The sequence below is a fragment of the Oncorhynchus keta genome, chromosome 29 (genome assembly GCF_023373465.1).
Source record: "Oncorhynchus keta strain PuntledgeMale-10-30-2019 chromosome 29, Oket_V2, whole genome shotgun sequence".
NCBI classification, from domain to species: Eukaryota; Metazoa; Chordata; class Actinopteri; order Salmoniformes; family Salmonidae; genus Oncorhynchus; species Oncorhynchus keta.
Window position 1 is genome coordinate 33543922 of NC_068449.1, and position 27262 is coordinate 33571183.

Below are 27262 nucleotides of genomic sequence, written 5' to 3' on the forward strand. Positions count from 1 at the left end.
CTGATGTATCAAATACTTATTTCATGCAATAAAATGCAAATGACTTAAATCATACAATGTGATTTTCTGGATTCTTGTTTTAGATTCCGTCTCTCACAGTTGAAGTGTACCTATGATAAAAAATTAGACCTCTACATGCTTTGTAAGTAGGAAAATCGGCAGTGTATCAAATACTTGTTCTCCCCACTTGTATAAAAAAAACCTACAGCAATGTTGATACTGTGAGATTTCAAACCATGACTAGAGAGACTGTCAACGACTACAGGAAAGAGCTGCTGTTTTTGAGTGAGTTTAAGTTCTTACTCAACACCTTTTTATTCAACACTTATATGCTATTAAAATAGTTCATACGAGTAACATGAATTTGTGCATGAGGCAGAAATTATGCGGTGCGACTCGAGTTTTGCCATCAGCTGGCAGACTGTCCCTATTTGGTCAGTGTCAGTGGAGGAAAGGGAGAGAAGGGAGATGTTGAGGCAGACCCTCAGTCTGCTGCTCTCCCTCCACTGGGCCTGACCATCAGATGCAGGCACCATCAGCCCAGATGTATTTTTTATTATTTCAAATATATGCTCACTCAGCTGTGCCTTACAAGTAATACAACTGATCAATTGCTGGTGTGATCATACCTCACATTTTGAAATATAAACTGAACAAAAATGAAAAACTCTTACATGTAAAGTGGTTGTCCCATGTTTCATGAGCTGAAAAAAAGTCCCATATGCACAAAGCTTCTCTCAAATTTAGTGCACACATTTGTTTACATCCTGGTTATTGAGCATTTCTCTTTAAACCAAGATAATCCATCCAACTGACAGGTGTGGCATATCAAGAAACTGATTAAACAGCATGATCATTACACAAGTGCACCTTGTGCTGCAGTTGTCACACAATGTCACAGTTTTGAGGGAGTGTGAAAGTGGCATTCTGATTGCAGGAATGTTGCGAGGCCTCACAACCGCAGATCACGTGTATCCACACCAGCCCAGGACCTCCACTTCCAGCTTCTTCATCCGAGACCAGCTACCTGGACAGCAGATGAAACTGAGGATATTTCTGTCTAATAAAACCCTTTTGTGGGGAAAAACTAATTCTGATTGACTGGGCCTGGCTCCCCAATGGGTGGGCCTATGCCCTCCCAGGCCCATCCATGGCTGCAGGCCTGCCCAGTCATGTGAAATCAGAGATTAGGGCATAATTAATTTTTCCCATTGACTGATTGCCTTACATGAACTGTAATTCAGAAAGGTTACGTAAAACAAAATACATCTGAGCGGTAGAGCTTGTCTTGCTTTTGAACTCAGATTGGTGACCACTGCTTTAAAGGATTATTTCAGTTGTGGTCCATTAAAATGTTACGGTTAAATAAGAACAAGTGTAATAGAGGCTTCTGGACTGGAGCTGCTTATTATATTGAGTTTAGGGTATGAAAGGGAGTAAGTTCGCAAAGCAGCAAATGCCAATGTTCAATACCTATAGTAGGCAGCATTTGTTAATAAATTAATTCCCTAAAACATCAAAAGGTACATATCTACAGACTAAATAATGCCTCGGTCAGTGAGTTTTCCATTGAAAAGTTAACTGTGTATCAGTCAAGATCTAAAATATACTGCGCTTTTTGTCAATGTAATAGTAAGGCTGATTGTGTGTGTGTATTGGTGTGAAGTCATAGTATAATGTACACAAAGAACAGAATAACTGGGTAGAAAAGTTCATTGAGATATGAACTTCAATCCAATTCTGCTCCGTTAGGTCATGCTGGTGAGCATCCATTCGTTTTCAGAAACTTCACTGGAGGACAGTAGTGAGTGACCAACCCTCCAAAATCAACTTGCCAGTCTGTGAGATCTGTACACAAGGTCAGTTAAGGAGGGCAGGGGAGGCAGCATGGTGGTCGAAATATAAAATCACACATTAATGAACGCATCTTCATATTCCTCATCCCTAACGTCTGGCTGCAAGGTATCCATCGAGTCCCCCTGCCTCCCACCGTCCTCTTCAGTGCCATGACAGGTAGGACCGATGATGTAGCGGTAGTCTCCACCGACAGCCAGAGCTGCCCCAGAAGACACCACGAGCCAGTCTTTCTCATCCTCCTCCATCCCCACACACTGTGAGGGCATTCCTGACCAGAAGGGGTCCTTCCTTGGACCCAGTGCCCCTGCCCCCTGCTCCCCCTTGTCATTCTCCAGGTTAACGTAGAGAAGGGCCTCCTTAATGCAGCTAGGCCCAGGGGATAGGCTGGCCCACAGCCCCTCCAGCTGGTCAATCAGGTGTAGGAAACTGGGGCGGCACTTGGGAACAGGGCTCCAGCAGCTATGCATGATCTCATAACTGGGAAAAGAGAGGGAGAGGACTTGAACTGTCAGGTTGTTATTGTAAAGTAATGTGTTCTCAATTAGTTACCTGGTTAAATAGGCAGTAAAATATACAAACTCATGATTAAATAATTTTCATTAATCTGGCACCAATGATGATAATTAGATTGTTTAGTCATTTGAAAAGTATAGCACTGATCCCATCAGTTCTGATGAAGGCCTTGCAGGCTGATTTTCAACGCCAGAGAATTTTCTATCAGACCCAGTGGACCACTCACATGTCGTCTCGGCAGTCAGGTGGCTGTTTGAGCCTCTCTCCCTTGATGAGGTACTCATAGATTTCGGAGTTCTCCACCCCGGGATAAGGGGTCTGTCCCCGTGCCATGATCTCCCACATGGTGACTCCAAACGCCCACTGTGGGGAAAACAGAGTCAGTCAATTAACTTCCGGGGCCACTAAAAAAGGCAAAAATAAAGAATTGACAGTTTCAAAAACATAATCAACATATCTATTAAACAGGGACTCAGTCAGTTAACTTCTGTGGCCACTACATCGTTTAAAAATACGAAAATGAAATTGATTGGTCTGGAAACAAAATCAACATCTTATCCACAATGCATTGAATTGCATTACAAAACACACATGTAATCCTTTTCACAAAGAGGATTTCAAGATGGGGATACCGAACTGAAATATTCCCACCCTACAGTGTCACCATCATTTAGAAAGTGAAGATACGAGTTTGTGTGTACTGTGACCACTATGAGGGTGCGTCCATCTTTGTATATACCACATCACTCTGAGTAGTGTAGACATTGTCAGCAAGGCTCTCCAGTGCTATCCACTTGACAGGCAGCTTTGAGACAGATCCTTGTCTGTAGTAGTCGCCACTGTAGATTTTCTTTGACAGCCCAAAGTCTGCCACGCAGACTGTCAGGTTTTCACTAAGCCTATGAACAAAGGAGAGGAGATGGTCACAATCTAACCCACAGGCAAGATAACGCTCTAGTAAATTCAGTGTAAACTATATCAGAGGGAGTCCCCGTTAGGAAAGAGTAAAGTGACGGGTTGCTGTCTCAAATGTTGCCATATTCCCCATTTAGTACACTCGTTTTGACCAGGGCCCTAAAGGGAATAGGGTGCCATTTGGGACAAAGCCACATTCTACTGTGCTCGTAGATTCTCACATGCAGTTGCGCGCAGCCAGATCTCTGTGTATGATGCTTTTGTTGCTCAGGTACGCCATTCCACGAGCGATGTCCAACATGAACTGTATGAGCATCTGCAGTGACACGGTCTGTGTAAGGGAGAGACAGCAACATTTTGCTAAAACGTGATTTGAACCTATACAAAAAGTCTACTATGAAAATAAATAATAATTTGGGCCCACAGGTCAACCTGGTCTTTCCTCTAGTTCCATAACATGAAATAAAGAAATTATTTAAAACATTCTCTATGTAAACTGTCAAATGTAACAGTAGAAGACCTTGAGTCCTCTGGACACACATTGGGCGGAAATGTATTATAGATGGTGTTATAGGGTGAGCGTACAAAACATTAGTAACACCAGCTCTTTCCATGACAGACTGTCCAGGTGAAAGCTATGATCCCTTATTGATGTTACCTGTTAAATCCACTTCAAATCAGTGTAGATGAAGGGGAGGAGACCGGTTAAAGAAGGATTTTTAAGCCTTGAGACAATTAAGACATGTATTGTGTATGTGTGCCACTCAGAGGGTGAATGGGCAAGACAAAAGTTAAGAGCCTTTGAACGGGGTATGGTAGTAGGTGTCAGGCCCACCGGCTTGAGTGTGACAAGAACTGCAACGCTGCACGCTCAACGGTTTACCGTGTGTATCAAGAACGGTCCACCACGCAAAGGACATCCAGCCAACTGGACACAACTGTGGGACGCATTGGAGTCAACACGGGCCAGCATCCCTGAGGGATGGTTTCAACACCTTGTGGAGTCCATGCCCCGACAATTTGAGGCTATTCTGAAGGCAAAAGGGGGTGCAACTCAATATTAAGGAATGTGTTGCTAATGTTTTGTACACTCAATGTATCTATTTTAGTATGCATACAAGTGTGTATAAACTGTTTAGGGGGCACTCACAAAGGGCTCGTCTCCAAGGCGAGACAAGAGCAGAAATGTGTGAAGGTCCCCATGCTTCATGAATGGCAGGATAACCATGGGGATGGGCAACCGTTGCTGAGGGCGACTGTGCAAACTCACTCCTGGAGGACCAAAACATATTCAATATAATCAACAACTCACTGCATTGAGTTGCTGTAATGACAGTTACAACTCTTTCTCTGATCCTAAGGAGCCTACTTGTACCCGTTTGTAGAATATATTATTTGTAATCTAGCAATGCCTTTCGTAAATAAAGTTGTCATGAATTTAATTGAAATAAAAGTTGGCCTAAGTCATGGGTTTCTTTCTTCACTACTAACCAATGAGCTGGATGACATTAGGATGATCGAAGTCCTTCATATGAGAAGCCTCCTTCAGGCACTGTTCAATATCACATGACGAGTTGATATCCGCTGATGGGAGAAAAAAAAGTTATCACGACTTGCAAGGACGTATTAGTTCACATCAGGGGTAAAAGTAAGCCGGTATGGAGTTCTGGCAAAATAAATAGTGGGGGCACACCATAGGCCTGCTGGTAAAACATGAGTCTTATCATAATAATAATTAAAAAGATGCCAAGAAGAACTGTAGGTTATTACACCATTATGTATCATTACCCGACCACATGTGAGACTGGACGTGTGGAAGTATGCTCCAAAATGCGGTATGGTTGGACAATATAGTGACATTTTGCCACGGCAGAGATGAGTGGCCGAGACTGAGACGCACGCAAACAGCAGTGGATGCATCAATTCAGGTTACACAAGTTTAAGTATTTTTGACAAATCGCCAAATCGAAATCATTCATTCCACTTTCTGGTGTTTTGTAACAGCTGTCTCTATCCATTCATCAAATGGTGTTTGCACAGTGCACTGTAATGATGCTGGAATATATATATTTTTAGAGTGGACAAACGTGTGCAGGTAGCCAGGCTTATTATAGGAGCCGTTTGACATGATTGTTTGACAATCAGATGAAAACATCATGACTGGTTGTGTTTATGCCACATTAAAACATTTTTTTTTAAGAAAATCCATTTTAAAAGTGAAACAACAAATTTTTACTATTAGACCTACAGCGTACCTCTGAAATGAATAGGGATTCTGTAATTCTATGATTAGGCCCAAGCGTGTGCACACAAAGGAAGTTCCAGAATGGGAAGAAATCTACATTCACGCCTACTTTCAACTGTTTCAATGTAATATCCACCGACTGTACACATTCATATAAAAAGGCAGTGAAAATGTAGTCTATAGTCGCTCACTCACTTTTGAGCACCTTCACTGCAACTTTCTGTACAGTACTGTCCTCCATCTTTAGGAAGGCCTCACGCACTGAGCCAAACTCACCTACTCAAACACAGAAAATTGAAAATCACTGGCACATTCATCCTGGGACAATATACACTTTGGTTACAATTCAACATATTCCAAAACATCACAACACAGACATGAGGTCTGCCTTGTTATTTAGCCATACACGGTCATGATTATAGGCCATGCCAGACGTTAGTAAATGTTTTCCTTTGCAGTCGCCAGCATCTACCACATTTTTTTTTTCTCAACAGGTCTACTTTCTGTCAACACTTTTAAGGGTGTGAACTAGTTTGTATAGAAACGGTACACAAGGAAGCCCTCACCAACCTTTTCCCAACATGTGTCCGAGGGTCAGTAGTCTTTCTGGGATCAGGACGTCTTGCAGTTTGGCCTTTAGATCGTTATTGATACCCAAACTGTCCACTGGTGGGAGACACCGATTTAATTCATTACTCACCACCAAGGTCCAATGACTACAAGCACAGAGTGTCAACAGAGGGCGGCACCTTTATTTGTGGAGGCCGCAAGCCAAACACGACTGACTTTACTTACAGCTGGATTCTGGGAGCTCGGGGCAGGTCCTGTTGAATGACCTGGCTGCAGTGAAGGACACCAAGCGCTCATTCCCTGGGGGATTGAAGACAGACCTGCAATGACAAGCAGAGTCCTGCATTCACATACTGTATGGGCGCCGGCAGGCCGACTGTCTGCAGTATCTACCAGAATCAGAGGCCCGGTTTAAATACTTTGGCAGCTGTTTACAGTAGGTCAGTCAATTCATTAAAATACTGCTTTCAGCCCATGCAAATTAATTTAAACAAAAAATAATGTTTATTTGAAAGGCTTTGGCCTGGTTTAGTAAGAGAGCAATGGTAGTATACCCAAACTGTGTCTCCTTCCCTCTGCGGTGCACTAGGACTGTCAAGAGAAGCCCCACCATGGTGGCCACCAGCAGGCCCAACAGAAGACCCACCCACATATGGCCTCTCTGCATCTGGGCTGCCAATGCTGTGTGGAACACACACACACACACACACACACACACACACACATTACAAACTGGCTTTACATACAGCACAACACCCTGTCACCTTCAAATTTGGAACATAGGTTTTAAAACAACTAGAGTGACAGGGCTTATAATGGAGAGTGAGAGGGGCTCACTGACCTGAGGCGGGCATGACCAGTACAGGCTGGCTCCAGGGCCCACAACCAGCCACTGTACACGCTGACACGTGGAAGGTGGCGTTGAAGAAACGACCTCCACCGGACAGGTGGGCCACATTCTCTTTAAAGAACAGAGCCTCCTGGAACACAACAACCAAAGTATGTCAGTGTGTAAGGTCTACATAAGACATGCTTTGAGTTGAAGAAACTTTTTTTAAAAGCTTCCACCGCAAGGGAGTGCTAGGCTTTTTACATTTTTTACACAACACACATTATGCTTTGGAACTGCTGAATACTGAGAAGGCCCTGCAATTGGGTCTCGGACCACCTGACAGGCCGCCCCCAAGTGGTGAAGGTAAGAAACAAAATCTATATGCTGATCCTTAACACGGTGGCCCCACAAGGGTGTGTGCTCAGCCCCCTCCTGTACTCCCTGTTCACGCGTGGCCACGCACACCTCCAACTCGATCATCAAGTTAGCAGACGACACAAGTAGAAGTAGGCTTGATTAGCAACAATGACGAGACAGCCTACAGGTAGGAGGTGAGGGCCCTGGGAAAGTGGTGCCAAGAAAATAACCTCTCACTCAACAACAACAAAACAAAGGAGATGATCGTGGACTATCTATCTACATCGATGGGACAGTACTGGAGAAAGTGGACATTTTTAAGTTCCTCTGCGTACATGTCACTGACAAACAGAAACGGTCCACCCACAGAGACAGTGTGGTGAAGAAGACAACAGCGCCTCTTCAACCTCAGGAGGCTGAAGACATTTGGCTTTTCTGGTGTGTGGTAGATTTCTCCAGCGTGTACAGGTGTATGAGACTGTCTCTCCAGTGTGTACATACACTTGTATGAGGCTGTATCCTACCTGTCCTTCTCTTCCCAGGTTCCACTGGACTTTGTAGGCCATCAGTTTCCCCTGCAGCTCATCGTCCTCCAAGGTCGCCCAGGTCATGGACAGCTGCTGCTCCGTTAGGTCAAATGTCAGGTTCCGGGGGGCAGCAGAGGGCACTGGGGAGGAATAACACACAAGGATGAGGTGTCAATGAAAACCTCTACATTTAACACCTTATATTTGATCATAAAGAACATTATAAAAAAAGGTAGACTTGGTATACAGTACCAGTCAAAAGTTTGGACACACCTACTCATTCAAGTTTTTTTTTTTTTTTACATTTTCTACATTGTAGGATAATAGTGAAGACATCAAAACTGTGAAATAACACATATGGAATCATGTAGTAAGCAGAAAAAAGTGTTAAACAAATCAAAATATATTTTAGATTTGAGATTCTTCAAAGTAGCCACCCTTTGCCTTCATGACAGCTTTGCACACTCTTGGCATTCTCTCAAACAGCTTCATGAGTTGTGTTAACAACCCTGTGTTAACTAACAACCCTCCAGGCGAGCTTCAATGCCATACAACTCTCCTTCTGTGGCCTCCAATTGCTCTTAAATGCAAGTAAAACTAAATGCATGCTCTTCAACCGATCGCTGCCTGCACCTGCCCGCCTGTCCAACATCACTACTCTGGACGGTTCTGACTTAGAATATGTGGACAACTACAAATACCTAGGTGTCTGGTTAGACTGTCAACTCTCCTTCCAGACTCACATCAAACATCTCCAATCCAAAGTTAAATCTAGAATTGGCTTCCTATTTCACAACAAAGCATCCTTCACTCATGCTGCCAAACATACCCTTGTAAAACTGACCATCCTACCAATCCTCGACTTTGGCGATGTCATTTACAAAATAGCCTCCAATACCCTAATCAATAAATTGGATGCAGTCTATCACAGTGCCGTCTGTTTTGTCACCAAAGCCTCATATACTACCCACCACTGCGACCTGTACGCTCTCGTTGGCTGGCCCTCGCTTCATACTCGTCACCAAACCTACTGGCTCCAGGTCATCTACAAGACCCTGCTAGGTAAAGTCCCCCCTTATCTCAGCTCGCTGATCACCATAGCAGCACCCACCTGTAGCAGGCGCTCCAGCAGGTATATCTCTCTGGTCACCCCCAAAACCAATTCTTCCTTTGGCCGCCTCTCCTTCCAGTTCTCTGCTGCCAATGACTGGAACGAACTACAAAAATCTTTGAAACTGGAAACACTTACCTCCCTCACTAGCTTTAAGCACCAGCTGTCAGAGCAGCTCACAGATTACTGCACCTGTAATCATAGCCCATCTATAATTTAGCCCAAACTACTACCTCTTTCCCTACTTTATTTATTTATTTTGCTCCTTTGCACCCCATTATTTCTCTCTACTTGCCACATTCTTCCACTGCAAATCAACCATTCCAGTGTATTACTTGCTATATTGTATTTACTTTGCCACCATGGCTTTTTTTGCCTTTACCTCCCTTATCTCACCTCACTTGCTCACATTGTATATAGACTTATTTTTCTACTGTATTATTGACCGTATGTTTGTTTTACTCCATGTGTAACTCTGTGTTGTTGTGTAACTCTGTGTCGTTGTATGTGTCGAACTGCTTTGCTTTATCTTGGCCAGGTCGCAGTTGTCAATAAGAACTTGTTCTCAACTTGCCTACCTGGTTAAATAAAGGTGAAAAAAAGATGAGGAAGTCACCTGGAATGCATTTAAATTAACAGGTGTGCCTTGTTAAAAGTTAATCTGAAATCTTTCCTTCTTAATGCGTTTGAGCCAATCAGTTGTGTTGTGACAAGGTATGGGTGGTATACAGAAGATAGCCCTATTTGGTAAAAAACCAAGTCCATATTATGGCAAGAACAGCTCAAATAAGCAAAGAGAAACAACAGTCCATCATTACTTTAAAACATGAAAGTCAGTCAATGTGTAAAATTAAGAACGTTGAAAGTTTCTTTAAGCGCATCGCAAAAACCATCAAGCGCTATGATATAACTGGCTCTCTTGAGGACCGCCACAGGAAAGCAAGACCCCGAGTTACCTCTGCTGCAGAGTATAAGTTCATTAGTTAACTACTTCAGATTGCAGCTCAAATAAACGCTTCAGTTCATGAAACAGACACATCTCAACATTAACTGTTCAGAGGAGACCGTGAATCCGGCCTTCATGGTTGAATTGCTGCAAAGAAACCACTACTCAAGGACACCAATATGAAGAAGAGACTTACTTGGGCCAAGAAACACGAGCAATGGACAATAGACTGGTGGAAATCTGTCCTTTGGTCTGATGAGTCCAAATGTGAGATTTTTGGTCCCAACTGCCGTGTCTTTGTGAGACGCATAGTTGGTGAACAGATGATCTTGCATGTGTGGTTCCCGCCATGAAGCATGGAGGAGGTGGTGTGATGGTGCTTTGCTGGTGACATGGTCTGTGATTTATTTAGAATTTAAGGCACACTTAACCAGCATGTCTTCTTACTACAGCATTCTGCAGCGATACGCCATCCCACCTGATTTGCGCTTAGTGGGACTATCATTTGTTTTTCAACAGGACAATGACCCAACACACCTCCAGGCTGTGTAAGGGCTATTTGACCAAGAAGGAGAGTGGAGTGCTGCATCAGATGATCTGGCCTCCACAATCACCCGACCTCAACCCAAATGAGATGGTTTGGGATGAGTTGGACCGCAGAGTGAAGGAAAAACAGCTAACAAGTGCTCTGCATATGTGGGAAATCCTTCAAGACTGTTGTAAAAGCATTCCAGGTGAAGCTGGTTGAGAGAATGCCAAGAGTGTGCAAAGCTGTCATCAAGGCAAAGTGTGGCTACTTTGAAGAACCTAAAATATATTTTGATTTGTTTAACACTTTTTTGCTTACTAGATGATTCCATAGATGTTATTTCATAGTTTTTATTTCTTCACTATTATTCTACAATGTAGAAAATTGTATAAATAAAGAAAAACCCTTGAATGAGTATGCGTGTCCAAACTTTTGACTGGTACTGTGTCAATGCGGTCACTGTAAACTTGTGCTACTGCCATCAAGCAGTTCATTATTTAAAACACCATCTGCTCTAAAACTCAGGAAAGATTTGCAAGGAGAGGGAAATCACTAATCAATCAGTATCTTTGACCTAACAGCACTCACTAAAAATTGGTTGATCTCTAAGAGTGAGAGCCCATGGTCTCCCTGTAGTGGTATTCCTGACCAGCGTGTGGGGACACTGAGGCAACAGGCCTTAGTTCAGCACTGCAACACATTGATTTGGATTGAGGGCATGCACAATGGTTCATTGTACCAACAGTACTGGAATCAACTGGCCTGTGTCCAGCACTGCCAGTTTACCATCAAGGTCACCCCCAGAAACCCCAACTGCACTGCTCCCCTCATCAGACTCCCTCCCATGACCACATCCTAAACTTTGCTGCATGTATGTACCCCTTATCTCAACAACAAACCTTATTTAAAACCTATCAAATTAGACTCCATCCTATATAAAAGTTAAAGGATTTAGTTCATGTTCTAGTACTTTGACAGTGTAACAACTTTGAAAAGTTGGCTGTGAGGCACAGAGGGCCAACAAACATGAAGCATTACGTTATATTCCCATTGTGATAAGGTTGCCACTTGCCATATTGTTGCATGAATCATGTGCTTTTGATGTCCAGCTGGTGAAGTGGTTGGTTGACCATGTGTGTATACTAAATGGCACCCTATTCCCTAAGTAGTGCACTACTTTTGACCGGGGGCCCATAAATAGTGCAATGGGGAATAGGGAATAGGGTGAGATTTGGGGTGCACCCAATGACAAAAAAACAGTTGATGAACAAAAGAGCTGATATGTCATTATGTATTCTATTGGCTGGATGCCCACCTGCTTCTGGTGTCTGAAAGTCCAGCCAGCCAGAGAATAGAGAGGTCCCAACCTCATTGTCACAGCACACTCGAACACTGTAGTTGGAGTAGCAGCTCAGCCCACTGAGGATCTGTTGGAATGGTGGAACATTTACACGCTGGTCCAGAAGTTCCACCTTCCTCCCAGAGTTCTTAGACATCTGCAAGAGGAAGGAAGGAAGGAAAACATTCCATAAGGGTGAAAGTTCAAGGACAAATGTCAGAGCGTGTGGGAAAAAAATGCATGATATGTCATCCATGTTTTGAGGTGAAATTCTCGTCAGCAAATTCTTTCATTCAAAGAACGAAAAATAATAATACTCAAGGCGCTGCCCCCCAAAAAATAAAGAATTATTTTCATTTTCTCAATCTTGACTAAGCATTGATCCAATGCATGAATCTCAATTTTGATGGTTGTCACTCCCATCCTAAATTGCACTGACAGACGACTTTCAACAACCACATCTCTTAAAAATGCATAAATATATTTAACTGCTGACTGAGTGTGTCAGTTTGCTGGCATATTCCATGACTGCTTTATTGAACATCCACATATAATAATTCAGTCACAGGGTTATTTGATTCAGGAATTTAGCCAAATCCACAGCACTGGCCAGCCATCTCAGTTGTGCCGGTTTAGTTCCTTTTTATCTGTGGGACTGGAGTATTAGAATATAATACAATTCTTTACCTGGATGGTGCAGGCCGACAGGTCAGAGTGTCCAGTGAAGCCTGGGCTCCAGGCCAGCGTGACATTGTTCTCCACCATGTGGACCACCTGCACACCTTTAGGGGCTGCTGGGAGGACTGCAGTCAAAGAAAAAGACGGGGATTTAGATTTACTAACATCCAACTCTGCACAGGAGCTGGACGAGTAGCAGACAAGAAGAGCTAAGTAACAGCAGCGTACTGCGATGTGCATTGACTAGCCGGTCTTCATCAGGCAGCATATTCAATTTGAAAAGCAAATGCCTTGGTCACACATGACAGCACTGAATATTCATGAATTAGTCACCTTTAATGTGCACAGTGCCTGTTCGCGATACTGAGATACCTCTGGCATTCTTGGCTTCGCAGTAGAACTTGATGCTGTTATTCACACCTACAGGGAAAGGGAACAGAGGTGGGAGACATGTTAAGTGAGGTACGCAAACCAGAGCCCTTTAAAAAGGGGAGGGTTCAGTCGATGCCAAAAGAGTGAATTAAACCAGTCCCCTGCTACTATGCCTGACCAACAGTTTGTTTCTCCCATGTAAATGAGTCATTTTCACACTGGGAACAGTATGAAATGCATACCACAGTGGGTTACTAATATATATATACATGTATGTATATGTAACCCACTGTGGTATGCATTTATATATATATATATATATAAATAAATGTATCATCTGGATTTCCACAACCTCAGCGGCAACCGGTGGTGAAATTGCCACATCTCCAGACTTCCTAGACATCTTGTGCACTGAAAAAACCTGTATTTTATTCACGCCTAACTTGGATAAGGATCTAAGGGTTTTCGAAACCACCAATTTGCACAAACCAGCTACTGAAACTACAGCACGGAAACACAAGGAGTGCACAAGGAATAACTCCTAACCTAGACCGACATTGTTAAGCCTTGTATCACTTTCCTTGAGCTAATCCTTCATGACAAACACAGTTACAGGAAGGCTTGTGTTGTGTGTGTGTGTGTGTGTACGCATTTTACTATCCTTGCAGGGACCAGAAGTCCTCACAAGGATAGTAAAACAAGGACAATTTGGATAAGTGGGGACATTTCACCGGTCCCCACAAGGAACATTTTATTTTAGGCGTAGGGGTTACGTTTAGGGTTACAAGTCGGGTAAAGGTGAGGTTAAGGGTAAGGGAAATAGAATTTTGAATGAGAATCAATTGTTAGTAAAAAACAAACTTGTGTGTGTGTGTGTGTGTGTGTGTGTGTGTGTGTGTGTGTGTGTGTGTGTGTACACTGAACAATATCAGGCAATAAGGGCCACTACCTGGTTAGTCTTCCACTGACTGACAGAAAAACATGCCAGGGTCATAACAGCTGGACTGAAACGCATCTGGTTACTCTCACATTCCAAGGAAACATCAGTCTCTGGTAGCCAGATAGGAAAACATCAGCACATGTTAAGTGGAGTATCTGGCTACTTCATTCCTGACTCAGAGTTAGAACTCAGCAGCAAAGTCTTTGCATCCAACCCAAATGGCACCCTCTTCCCCATTTAGTGCACTACTTTTGACCAGAGCCCTGGGGCCAGTTAAATAGGACAGAGGAACTAAACCAGCTAAACATAAGCAGGAAATGAAGGAGGAGAGCCACTAAGGCGAAAGGCTTACATATCACGAGAAGGGAATGAATCAGACTTCTAATGAACAATCCACTGGCTGGTGTCTACACGTATCAAACATTTACACTTGTACGCGTTCTCAACCAATTACAGCACATTTCCACTCTCAAGTCATAACATTTGTTCTTTCTGATAAGGGGAATCATTACAGGTTTCCCTATCTATAGCCAACAAGAAAACACGTCATACAGTGCTGTGCCCATAGACAAAAAAGCACTGTGTATTTACTCGTAGACATCAGCATAGCATAGACATAACATCGGAGTGTAAACCCTCAGAGAAAAGCGCAGGAAAGCCCTACATTAGCGTTCCACCCACTGAGAATAACCTTTGGCTTCGTTCATACCATTAAAACAGTTCCATTTCCAACTCAAGCACAAATCTCTAAGAGCAGCTTGAAAGCCATAAAACCATGATCCCTTCCTTGCAAAGTATGACGAATGTCTGAGTTGCTCTTACAACAGACGGATGGCGGTCCACCTTTTTGAACTAACAGCACTAACAGTCTGATCAGACATATGATTCATATGCCATTTTCTGGCTTGTTAAATCAATAGAGGATATTTCTCAATCGTCTTTCATCAGTTCCTGAAATCAGGAACAGCAGTGGAGAAGGTGGAATGTTTTCCTCGTTGTACACGTCACCGACAAAACTGAAATGGTCCACGCACACAGACAGTGTTGTGTAGAAGGCGCAACAGCACCTCTTGAACCTCCGGAGGCTGAAGAAATGTGGCTTGTCACCAAAAACCCTCACTAACTTCTACAGGTGCACAATTGAGAGCATCCTGTCGGGCTGTATCACCGCCTGGTACGGCAACTTCACCGCCCACAACCACAGGTCTCTCCAGAGGGTGGTGCGGTCTGCACAATGAATCACCGGGGGCAAAATAGCTGCCCTCCAGGACACCTACAAACCCCGATGTCACAGGAAGGTAAAAAAAAAAAAAAATCAAGGACAATAACCAGCCGAGCCACTACCGGTTCACCCCGCTTCCATCCAGACGGCGAGGTCTGTACAGGTGCAAAGCTGGGACCGTGAGACTGAAAAATACAGCTTCTATCTCAAAGCCAGACTTAAACAGCCATCACTAGCACAGAGGCTGCTGCCTACGTACAGACTTGAAATCATTGGCCACTTTAATAAATGGAACACTAGTCACTTTAATAATGGCACTAATGTTCCCATATCTTGCATTACTCATCTCAAATGTATATACACTGTATCCTTCACTAGCTACCTTTTACTATCTATTGTATCTAAGCTGCGCTGTCACTGCTCATCCATGTATTTGATATATTCTTATCCCATTCCTTTACTAGATTGTGTGCATTAGGTTTTGTTGTGGAATTGTTAAATATTACCTGTTAGATAGTGCTGCACTGTCGGCTCTAGAGGCACAAGCATTTCGCTGCACTCGCAATAACATCTGCTAATCATGTGTATGTGACCAATACAATTGAGTGTCTGAGGGGAGGCATCTCAGATCTTCTCCTCCAATGTGTTTTGAGAAGAAGGCGAGGAGACAGGATGCACGGATTTGAAGAAAGACTAAAGAGAAACAGCCCGGTAGAGACTTACCGTTAACACGGAGTACAGATGGCGAGGAGGTGGCATCACCCTTCTGTACTCCCCCCAGCCACCAGAGCACCTCCACAGGGTCCGGGGGGCCCACAGCAGCACATGTCAGGTTAAAGGGCACCCTAGGGAACGTGGCTACATCTTGGGGCTCAAGTATAAAGTTGGGGACACCTGGAGATGGATGGGGCGAGAGAGAGGTAAATCCATTTGAATTCAATTACTTTTTGACAGCATCCCTTTTGAATTGAATGAAACCTTCCATACATATTTGCCCATTGTGGAATTGCTCAGAAAGTGACTTTTTGGGCCGGAATGCCAAAACATTCAAGAGATAGAAAGAAGGTGCTTAAAAATGGTCAATTGTCAACAACCAAAAATAATTTAAAAGTGCATTTGCATAGGTTGTAGATTAGACTGACCCTAATTGACATAATCTGAGGTGTTTGGGTTGTGCCTGCCATTGGTCCAATATAGGGTTGTTGTCATGTTTTGGCTGATAAATTCTATTCCCATTTTAGTACATTTAAATGTCAACTTTCAAAATGGTACCACAAAGACGGTTGGAGGTCCACACATCAGAGAATGTCGACTTGAATGGAAATATCTGTTGTTTTAAATTATGTCAACCCTCCATAGGAAACCCAGCAAAAACCATAGAAATATAGATCGAATACACATGACCATTTAAGTTGACAGACAGCCGCTGGTCCACCCACCATCTTTGAGGTAGTAAAAAATTCAATGGTGTACCAGATACATTGCAGGGATATTCCATTCTATTAATTCTATTTCTAGGACTAAAATGGTCACCCACCCTGTATTCAAGAGCTTGTTGTGTCTCAACCGATGGCGGACACAACAAACACCTCAGATGTAAAGTAGGGTGTAAAGTACAACATCTGCAAATATGAAGAGAAAAAAAAATCCGAATTTTTACTAATAACCGTTAAAAGGTCAAACAAACTTAACGGAAAATAGTTTCACAGCCCTGTTTGAAGCTTTTACATGATATCAAATTCAACCGTTTATGTTTTCCAGTGATGAAGACTCATGGAATGAAAAACGGATCAACTTTGAGCACCTTTATCTCCTGAATTGTTCGGCGTTCAGATGCAAAGAGTCACTTTCTGACCACTTCTTCCATAGGCAAAAAATGTATGGAATGTTTGGTTTAAATCAAAAGGGATGTTGTCAAAAATGTATCGAATTCAAATTACCAAGACACAGGCATACAGACAGAGGGCTAAATGTATTGATTGATTTACCCTCGACTGTTATCCAGGCGGGCTCAGAGGAGATGGTCAAGCCATGGAACTCTACCTCACACCAGTACTTCCCTGCATCCTGTTGCTGGACAGACTTCACACTGAAACCACCCGGACAGACAGACACTCAGTGATCCCCCTAGTACTTTACATGAGATGCTAAATAATGCACATTTCAAAATGATAGAGGAGGCGAGACCCATTAGGCCACATTTAGGTAAAAGCCCATCACATAATTGGGTAGGAGACGGAAAAGGACAATAAAACAAAGATAAATAACCCCTTGAGGATATGTTGAGAGATGGAGTAGGACCCTAACTAATTGGATCAATGAACTAGCTTGGGGCAGGAGTACAATGTGCATTTGTGTTAGGAGTCACTCAGGAAATCACTGTGAGCATTGACAGGTCATATTCACTCATAGGTTTGGTACATTACTTTCTAAACGTAATTCAGTACAGTTACCTGTCCAATTGTAATCTGATTACATTCAATTACTTTCCCCTTAAGAGGCATTAGAAGACAAAAACGTATGTTACAGATTTATCCTGCAATTACATGTCGTTCAATGTTTAAAAGTTTACATAGCTGGCCATATATGGATATTCAATTTTACTTTATTTATTTATTTATTTTATTTATGGGTTGGTTATGTAGGCTTCTTCTAACCCATCGCTTTCTACTACATATAATACAATTAAATGATATCTTTACATTAAAAACCAAGGTCTATTAGAATTCCAGTCATTGCAATAAATGTTATACCCCTTGATCTTCAAGAATAGGACTTGGAAATATGGAAGTATAGATTAGCCAAATTGCTTTATCTGAGTTTAACCCCAAAACTAAGGACTTATTAGCCTGCCCTACTCTGTTGTTTATGATTTTGTTGTCATGGAGGACTGATTGGGCTTAAAAAACAAATGCTACCTGAAATGGCATGCTTTGAGCACTACTGAAAAGTGCTATTTGCATTTGCTATAGGCCTATTGTTTACCTTTTTGTTGGAGACACTATAATATCTTGATAATATGCAGATGTTTAAAGGGCAAATCCACAGAGGAAACCATAACAAAACGGACACCCGCCTCTGTTTTGGTAAAAAGCTGAGGGTTGGGCCTGGAGAAATGTAACCCCTCTCAAATTAAGACACCGCTATGGATGCAAGGACTGTTTTAACCATGTTATGAGGCTATACAGTGTTTGTTTACATTTACAAAGTTTACAAACGTTGGAGTAAAACAAGCTTATATTTTGGCTTCTCATGCAGTGTGACAGTTGAACTAAGCTCATGAGGCATTTATAAGTTATATTCTTCAAGAATCAAAAGGATATATAATTTATAAATCCTAAAAATAATGTTGCAACAACAGATTGCCCATTTAAGCCTATCAAAAGTGTGCGAGTGTGAGCATGTGTCCATTAGGCCTATGCATTTAAAAAATAATAATAATAATAATCCGCGTGAATTTGTTGAGCAATAAAAGCCCCATTTTTATTCCATAGGCTGTGATCTGCACTATGCAGCTGTTGCATGAGCATATTTCACTGACTGTCCACTGGATTAAAAAAATAATGATTGGTAGGTAGTTTAAACTTCTTGAATTCAACCATTATTGGGTTCAAATACACATTTAGATGTGTGAACAGCCATCCACAACAACCACAATCCGTAAGGCGCACATAACTAAATGAGAGAGCAGCAGTGTGATTCACATCAATGCGCTATGTAGATATCAATAAAAAGTGATATCCGTATCACCGTAGACTACACCACTGCTGTCATCCTTACCCCCAAGTGTTTATTCAAGTTGGATGATCTTTGGATGCCGACAGCAGTCGCACCATTTGAAGACATAGCTTGGCCTGTAGCCTACAAAAGCCTATTCCTGCTCTTTTCCCGCGATCCATCGAACACATTTGGTGTGTCATCAGAGTGGTCTCTGACTTGTGGTCAGACTCGCTCAGGTGGAACAAACTTAAATTTGCGCCTTTTTTTAATGCTGATTTGAATGTCATTGAGAAAACAGAAGCGTCAAATATTTTTTTCCACAAACATCCTTTCTGAATTTAAAAGTAATCATCTAGTTTTTCAAAAGTATCTTTAATTGGATTACAATATTTTTGATGGTAATGTAACGGATTACAGTTACCGTTTTTTTGTAATCTGTTACTCCCCAACCCTGCCCACTTCTGACACCAATCATCACCAAACTCACCACTCCAACCATTGAAGGACAAGTCACGAGACCATAGAAATATGATAGAAATCATTCTACATTTATATATATATATATATATCACATCATTCTAGTTCTTTAGACTAGACACAGCATACGGTGAATGTCCCTGGTATCTAGGACATTCGTGTCTGTGTGATGAGCAGGAAACAGGGAAAATGTTTCAGACTTTAGAGAGATCAAACTGAAGACCTTCGAGCTTCAGTGCATGAGATGAACAGAAACGGCTACCAATGGCGATGCAAGTTCACTTTTACCAGCAGGTCCAGCAGTCTGCCTCCAGCTTTACGTAACTCACAGACAGATGCAGCTGACTGCATTTACAATCCCCTCTTCGGGGTCTGGTTTACGGTAAGGGTAGACCCCTTGCTGTCTCCACTCCAGCCATGTTATTTACAGTTTTTTTCTCTTTCTGACAGGGATAAAGACTCCCCAAGCCGATTATTAAACCTCCCCCTAACACCACCCAAAACCTGCTGAAAACCTGTAAGTTCTACTCTGCCATATTTAGCAGACCTGCGTTAAAAAACTATCTGAAATAATTAGCTTGATTAAGCTTACCCATTGCAATTTGACCGAATAGAAATTCCCAGAAGTGCAAAACCCACCTATATGGCATTTCAGGCAGGCCAAAGCAAACACTAAGTATTTTGAAAGATTTAAAATAGTATTTAAACCTAGGTCTGATGTTGAGCCTCTTGGTGGTAAGAGTAGGTAACAACACAACCTCCACGCTGAACACAGGTGCCCCTCAGGGATGCGTGCTCAGTCCCCTCCTGTAGTCCCTGTTCACTCATGACGGCACGGCCAGGCACGACTCCAACACCATCATTAAGTTTGCCGATGACACAACAGTGGTAGGCCTGATCACCGACAACGATGAGACAGCCTATAGGGAGGAGGTCAGAGTCCTGGCCGTGTGGTGCCAGAATAAAAACCTATCCCTCAACGTAACCAAGACAAAGGAGATGATTGTGGACCACATCACCAACAAACTAACCTGGTCCAAGCACACTAAGAGTCGTGAAGAGGGCACGGCAAAACCTATTCCCCCTCAGGAGACAGAAAAGATTTGGCATGGGTCTGAAGGGTTAAAGTTGATTTTGGGGGTCTTCTAAAGACCCCCACCATTGATTATGTTGTTATTAATTTGCTTACGTGCTATTATACTTATGCTCACTGTATAGCTGAATATTGAGGCCTCTGTCTGTGTCTAGCTCTCTGCCAAAACCCGCAGCCCCACATCTGTGAGAAAAGGTGAGATAAGGGACAGAGGGTGATAGCGAGAGAGAGCGACAGCGTCTGTTTTTCTCTGCAACAAGGGCAGATTTGCATACTGCTGAGACAGGTTCTCAGAAGCCTTGTGTTGAGAATAACTTGTTCTTTTAGCTGCACATGCAGGTTTTGACATAGGAGACATTTTGAGTGTTCCTTATTTGTTAAGTAAACAACAGAACCCAGAAAAGTGGAACCAACAGGTCCCAGGTCTTCAAAAGGTTCTACTGCTGCACCATTGAGAGCGTCCTGACTGGTTGCATCACTGCCTGGTACGGCAACTGGCCCAGTAAATCACTGTGGCAAAGCTTCCTGCTATCCAGGACCTCTATACCAGGTGAGAGGTCAGAGGAAGGCCCAAAAAATATGTCAAAAGCTCCTGCCACCCTAGTCATAGACTGTTTCTGCTGCTGCATGGCAAAAGTTTACCAGAGCGCCAAGTCTAGGTCCAAAACACTTCTAAACAGCTTCTACCCCCAAGCCATAATACTCCTGAACACCTAATCAAATGGCTACCCATTTGACTATTTGCACCCCCTTAACATCACTGCTACTCTCTGTTGTTATCATCCATGCAGTCACCTTAATAACTCTACCTACATGTACATATTACCTCAATTAACCGGTAGCCCCTGTATATAGCCTCCACATTGAATCTTTACCGGTAGCCCCTGTATATAGCCTCCACATTGACTCTGTACCGGTAGCCCCTGTATATAGCCTCCACATTGAATCTTTACCGGTAGCCCCTGTATATAGCCTCCACATTGACTCTGTACCGGTAGCCCCTGTATATAGCCTCACTTGTTATTTTACTACTGCCCTTTACTTTTATTTCTTATGCGTATTTTTTTTAAATGCATTGTTGATTAGGGGCTTGTAAGTAAGCATTTCACTGTTGTATTCAGCGCATGTGACTAATACAATTTGATTTGAGTCAGATAAAGTCTGCTCGTGTAAATTCAGTAACATTGTCAGTCTGCCTTAAATCCAGTATTTAAGGCAGACTGACAACGTTATTGAATTCACACAAGAGCAAAGACTTTGAAGGATAAAAAAAGACAATGCTTTAAGCTACAATTAATGTTATTTGACCAGCTTTATGATTAAACTTAGAAGCACTTTCTCTGACTTTTCAACTAACTGGATATCTACTAGTCTCCTGTGAAGCTGATCTGGTGATGGTGAGCTCAGTGCTTTACAACACTCCAAGGAAAGGTTAGTTTCCTTGAGATAATGACGCTTTGCAAAAACAGCCTCCAAATGATTTCTGGTGAAATGCAATCGCTCTCTGTGCTTAGGTACTCTACTCCATCTGGTAGAGCTATCTATACCAATCTGCCTAAACAATGATTAGAAATCTAAACTGAAGCATCACTCACCAATCCTTGCTCTTCCCACAAGAGCCAGAGTGACAGATAACAAGATAAAAGTTCAACATTATGTTCTCACAATAAAGTAGGAGACTGAACCAAAGCGCTGACCTGTGGAAGGTCTCCCAGTGGTGTTGCTCGATGGGGATGTACATCTGGTCTGTGCTGTACAGCTTCTCCCCATCCTTCATCCACACAATCTCCGGCTCACTCAGGCCCTCGACGCAACAACCCAGGCGAGCCGTGTTGCCCTGGGTTACTGTGAGGTTGGTGGGGTTCTTGGTGAACAGGAGTCCTAGAAGTCAAAGGTCAGGACACAATGAGTCACTGATTATTAGCCTAAGCTCATTGTGGTTGTTTCTTCTTCACTAGGGTTCCTTCACTACTTTAAAATGGCGTGGTACAAAAGATCATGGATGGGATCTAAGGCTACGTCAGATTCCAACACACAAGCAGTAGTGAGCGTTACAGGAAAGCTAACTGGATACCCCTGAAAAGGTAGCCGACAAAATGGTAAAGGGCAAATACATGGTAACAATGGCCACGGCTGACTTTTCACTTAAAATGTATGCCAAACAAAAACCATTTCAACGTTTAAGAAACCACACAACTGAACATGTCACAAAACCACATTCACTGGAAGAACTGTGCAGATGTAAAAGTTTGGTCACAGAATTTCTATCAAATCTATTTTCTTGATGTAACCACATTTTCCAAAACCTCTTAAATATCTGCTCGGACTTACAATTCAAAGATGTCTGCAAAAATAATGGAGAGTCCGGTAATGGCATGAAAGCTTGAGTTATAAAAATATATATTTTGGTTATTGAACTACAGTAAGTGACGTGGATTTACACCCGGTAACAGAATTGCCGTAATGGAATTTCATCATGGGTCCCTGATCTTTACTACACAGAGCTGCATAATTATGGATATTAATTTCATTTTCTTCATGGTGATGTATCATAAATACGTACACAAAAAGGTATATTTGGGAATTATTCTATACACTGGATATTATTTTAATGAGCTCCGCCATCAAACAAGACCAAATTTGGTTGGTCCGGACCAAATCTGAACCAATCATAGGATGTTAATGTTTCACATGTACAGCACAGTAGAGTTCAGTACAGTACACTATAGTATACCGTAGTGTGCTCTACTGTGTACTGTACAACCACTCTATTCTTCTCTACTGTACAGGACTATAATCTACTTTATTTACTCTACTGAACTATACTAAAGTTTTTTGTACTGTACAAACTTGTGAAACATAGACGTCGTATTAAGAAACGCTATAGATAGGTTTCTACACTACTTTCATTCTAACAAAAAAAACAATTGGGCAACAACAAATCCAATCCTTTTTAGACAAAACGTTTTACTGCAATAGCAAATGTGTAAACTTGTTAGTAGAAAGTCTAAACTATATATTTGACCTTTCAGCTTCCCTATCAAATCTAAAAATGTCAAGCAGACAACCTAAGAAAATTAACAATGACAAATGGTTTGATGAAGAATGCAAAACCCTAAGAAACAAATTGAGAAACAGATCCAACCAAAAACACAGAAAACCTGGGCTTACGGCTTCACTTTGGTGAAACACTAAAACAATAAAGAAATACACTAAGAAAAAACAGTGGTGTAAAGTATTTAAGTAAAAATACTTGAAAGTACTACTTAAGTCGTATTTTGGAGTATCTGTATTATTTTGACTACTTTTACTTAATTACATTCCTAAAGAAAATAATGTACTTTTTACACCATACATTTTCCCCTGACACCCAAAAGTACTTGTTACATTTTACATTTTTTGTAACCTTTATTTAACTAGGCAAGTCAGTTAAGAACAAATTCTTATTTACAATGACGGCCTACTGGGGATTGTCTAATTCACACACTTGTCAAGAGAACAACCCTGGTCATCCCTACTGCCTCTGATCTGGTGGACTCACTAAACACATGCTTTGTATGTAAATTATGTCTGAGTGTTGGAGAGTGCCCCTGGCTATCCACAGATATAAAATTTTAAAATGAAATGGTCCAGTTTGCTTAATAAGGAATTTGAAATTATTTATACTTTTAATACTTAACTATATTTCAGCAATTACATTTACTTTTGATACTTAAGTATATTTAAAACCAAATACTTTGACTTATACCCAAGTAGTATTTTATTGGGTGACTCACTTTTACTTGAGTCATTTTCTATTAAAGGCATCTTTACTTTTACTCAAGTATGACAATTGGCTACTTCTTCCACTGAGAAAAAATCTAAATAAATAAATCAGCTAAGTGTAATTGAAGAATCAAACCACTTCTGGGAAAATTGGCACACACTGAACAACACAAAAGCTACCCATCCAAAATGGAGATCAACCAAGACTCAAATCTTTTCAGTTCTATAACAAAAGAACAAACAGCAAAAACATGTACACCACCGTTCAAAAGATTTGGGTCACTTATAAATGTCCTGGTTTTTGAAAGAAAATCACATGTTTTGTCCATTAAAATAACACCAAATTGATCAGAAATACAGCGTAGACATTGATAATGTTTTTAATGACTATTGTAGCTGGAAACGGCTGATTTTTTTATGGAATATCTACATAGGCGTACAGAGGCCCATTATCAGCAACCATCACTCCTGTGTTCCAATGGCACGTGGTGTTAGCTTTCCAAGTTGAGGTGAAAGAAACACACACCTATTTAGGCGAGGTGCTGGCTAGAGGAGTGGAACACTTAAAAAATAAATAAAAAGGAGAGCACAACACAAGTGTATAATTTTAAAAGGCTAATTGGTCATTAGAAAAAGTTTTTGCACTTATGTTAGTAGAGCTGAAAACTGTTGTTCTAATTAAAGAAGCAATAAAACTGTCCTTCATTAGGGCTAGTTGAGTATCTGGAGCATCAGCATTTGTGGGTTTGATTACAGGCTCAAAATGGCTAGAAACAAATACCATGCTTCTGAAACTCGTCAGTCTTTCTTGTTCTGAGGAATGAAGGCTATTCCATGTGAGAAATTGCCAAGAAACTGAAGATTTCGTACAACGTTGTGTACTACTCCCTTCACAGAACAGTGCAAACTAGCTCTAACCAGAATAGAAAAAGGAGTGGGTGGCCCCGGTGCACAACTGAGCAAGAGGACAAGTACATTAGAGTGTCTAGTTTGAGAAACCGACGCCTCACAAGTCCTCAACTGGCAGCTTCTTTAAATAGTAACCGCAAAACAATCAGTCTCAACGTCAACAGTGAAGAGGCGACTCCGGGATGCTGGCCTTGTGTTATTTTGCCCATCTTAATATTTTATTTTTATTGGCCAGTCTGAGATATGGCTTTTTCTATGCAACTCTGCCTAGAAGGCCAGTATCCCGCAATCGCCTCTTCACTGTTGGTATACCTAACTTTACTTGTTACTTCTGTGAACTTTCATTATCCAGTGAGAGAAATGATAAAATATCTTACAGATATGTGGGTTTTTGGTAAAGGAATTACAAGACAGAGCGCAATGTTTCTTAAATGTACAGAAGCCAGATATGTTATCCTAAAGTAAATACAGGCCCAAGTGTAGATAGTAGTTGGCAGCGGCCTTTTACCTCAACATTAATGTGTTTTGATGTATTTCTAATGCATTTTAAGACTTTATCTGGTAGATGTTTTTTAAACCCCTTTTCCATCTGCTTGACAACAAAAAAATTAGAAGCCTTTGCTTTAAAAGTCCCCCACAAAATAAAAGTCCCCACAAGTTATTCAATTTGTGTCCACAAATGGCACACATGCATGACTTTTATTTTGACAAGAGGTAAGCAGAGAGGAAGTTGGTCTACATCAGACCCATGTTTGGAAAGTCTGTTAAATAATATGATCTTTTAGATATTTTGTCTCAAATCCCCCATCATAATGACCAAGCGTCCTGCCCACCTGAAATGGAATTGTATTTAATTTCTGGCTTCCCGCTGACGACTGTTTTTGTGCAACCCTATACAATTTGGAGCAATACATTTGTGTTGCTAAAAGCAGGTAAATGAAGCACTACCTTAAATTCTACAAGCAGAGTGAACGTTATCATTATATTGAATGTCCAGACCACTGATTTCACTACCATATTCATGAGACTGTAAAAACACCAGGAAATCAGCTCCCAAATTATTTTAATTTAAGTAAATCTGTTACCAAGTATTCCCACTCATGATACGACACGTGATCTTATACAAATGTAAGCAAGGTTTGAAATGATTATGTTTTAGTCAAACATTATCTGTTTGGTATTTTTGCAGTCTACAAAATATTTGTAATTATGTCGACCACCCACTCCAGAAAACAAATCGACACCGCGACTTTATCTAGTTGATGATCCCTGCTAGGCCTATGTAAAAATAATCCCCTTTTAAATATTTGGAGCCAATATAATAGTCCCAAAACAGCAAAGCCGAAAATCAAATAAACATCTCAAATACTTGAGTATTTGTCCGAACGTTTTGGACCCAGGTCTGGATGGGGAATATGCAAATTACCCAAAGATCCCTGACTATGATCAGACTCTTCCCTTGTTATTGTGCCCTATTTACAAAACGTTGTTACAAGTCATACTGTAACATTTGGAGAGAGAAACCCCTACACTAGCACTCAATTGTGTGCAGAAAAACTAAGCGGTCCCTTGTTTTGGACTATCGACCACTGAAATAACATCGATCGTTGTTGACAAACATATACGCGAATCTGAGTTCAATAAACTAATCAAAAATATAACCTAATTAGGAATTCCTGAGAAGTAGTCGTGCAGTCAAGGTATAATTACTCAAACTTACCATGGATTGCTCTACTACTTTGTGCCAAGAGTATGATCCAAAGATAAATGGTCATCTTTTCAACATCTGGTTCACAGTTTGAGCTTCTTATTCACAAATCTACGAATTCAGAAGTTTTGAACAGTCGAAGCCCAGAGCTACATGTCCCTTCGGGCAGTGACTCCAAAGTCGGTTTCCGCACTAGAAAGTCACTACTTTGAGATTTATAGGGAACAATTCACCCAGGCGCGGTGATACAATTCACCAAGACCGAAATACCAGTAAATTCCTGTCCGGGATAATAAGCAAAGTATATGTTGTTTTCTTTCCTTAAGTAACCGACCACACTGCTTCAGATAAGTTGACGTGGACTCCGTCTATGGTGATTTACACGTTGTTTTTCTAGCCTCCTACTACATCAGGGGTGTATTCATTACGTCGGTTGAATTGCAACATAAATCCTTTACTCCAAACGGAAAACGTATAACGAAAACGAGTTTCCATTGGACAAATTGAGTTAGGTCCCCCGTTTGCTTCCGTTAGAAAAACGTTTTGCAACAGCATTATCGTAGGGAATAAGCCTCTGGACAAAACGGTCAGTGTCCTGGGGAATGTCAATGTGCATGACCGCCGCCTAGTGAGAAAT

At 41.6% G+C, this 27262-nt stretch overlaps 1 protein-coding gene across 1 annotated transcript; it reads right to left on the bottom strand.

Annotated features, from left to right (window-relative positions):
- Nucleotides 1-273: 273 nt before the first annotated feature.
- On the bottom strand, nt 274-27248 carry LOC118362762 (tyrosine-protein kinase receptor TYRO3-like). The gene is made up of 19 exons (XM_035743353.2): nt 26638-27248; nt 21941-22124; nt 16942-17042; nt 15677-15847; nt 12753-12839; nt 12429-12544; nt 11718-11898; nt 7814-7956; nt 6942-7080; nt 6655-6781; nt 6326-6420; nt 6101-6196; nt 5726-5806; nt 4777-4869; nt 4436-4557; nt 3507-3616; nt 3110-3269; nt 2597-2733; nt 274-2334 (listed from the first exon to the last, which is right to left on the bottom strand). Exons 1-19 carry the CDS (start codon nt 26690-26692, stop codon nt 1908-1910), a joined length of 2625 nt encoding a protein of 874 aa, XP_035599246.1. The 5' UTR covers nt 26693-27248; the 3' UTR covers nt 274-1907.
- Between the last annotated feature and the right edge of the window lie 14 nt (nt 27249-27262).

Bases quoted from the DNA above. Each gene is read 5' to 3' on its own strand.
- LOC118362762 (XM_035743353.2), bottom strand. From the start codon at position 26,692: ATGACCATTTATCTTTGGATCATACTCTTGGCACAAAGTAGTAGAGCA. The intron at 15,848-16,941 runs GTAAATCAATCA...ATCCATCTCCAG, and splicing joins CGCCTGGATAACAGTCGAGG to GTGTCCCCAACTTTATACTT. The intron at 6,197-6,325 runs GTAAGTAAAGTC...GTCTCCCACCAG, and splicing joins CGAGCTCCCAGAATCCAGCT to TGGACAGTTTGGGTATCAAT.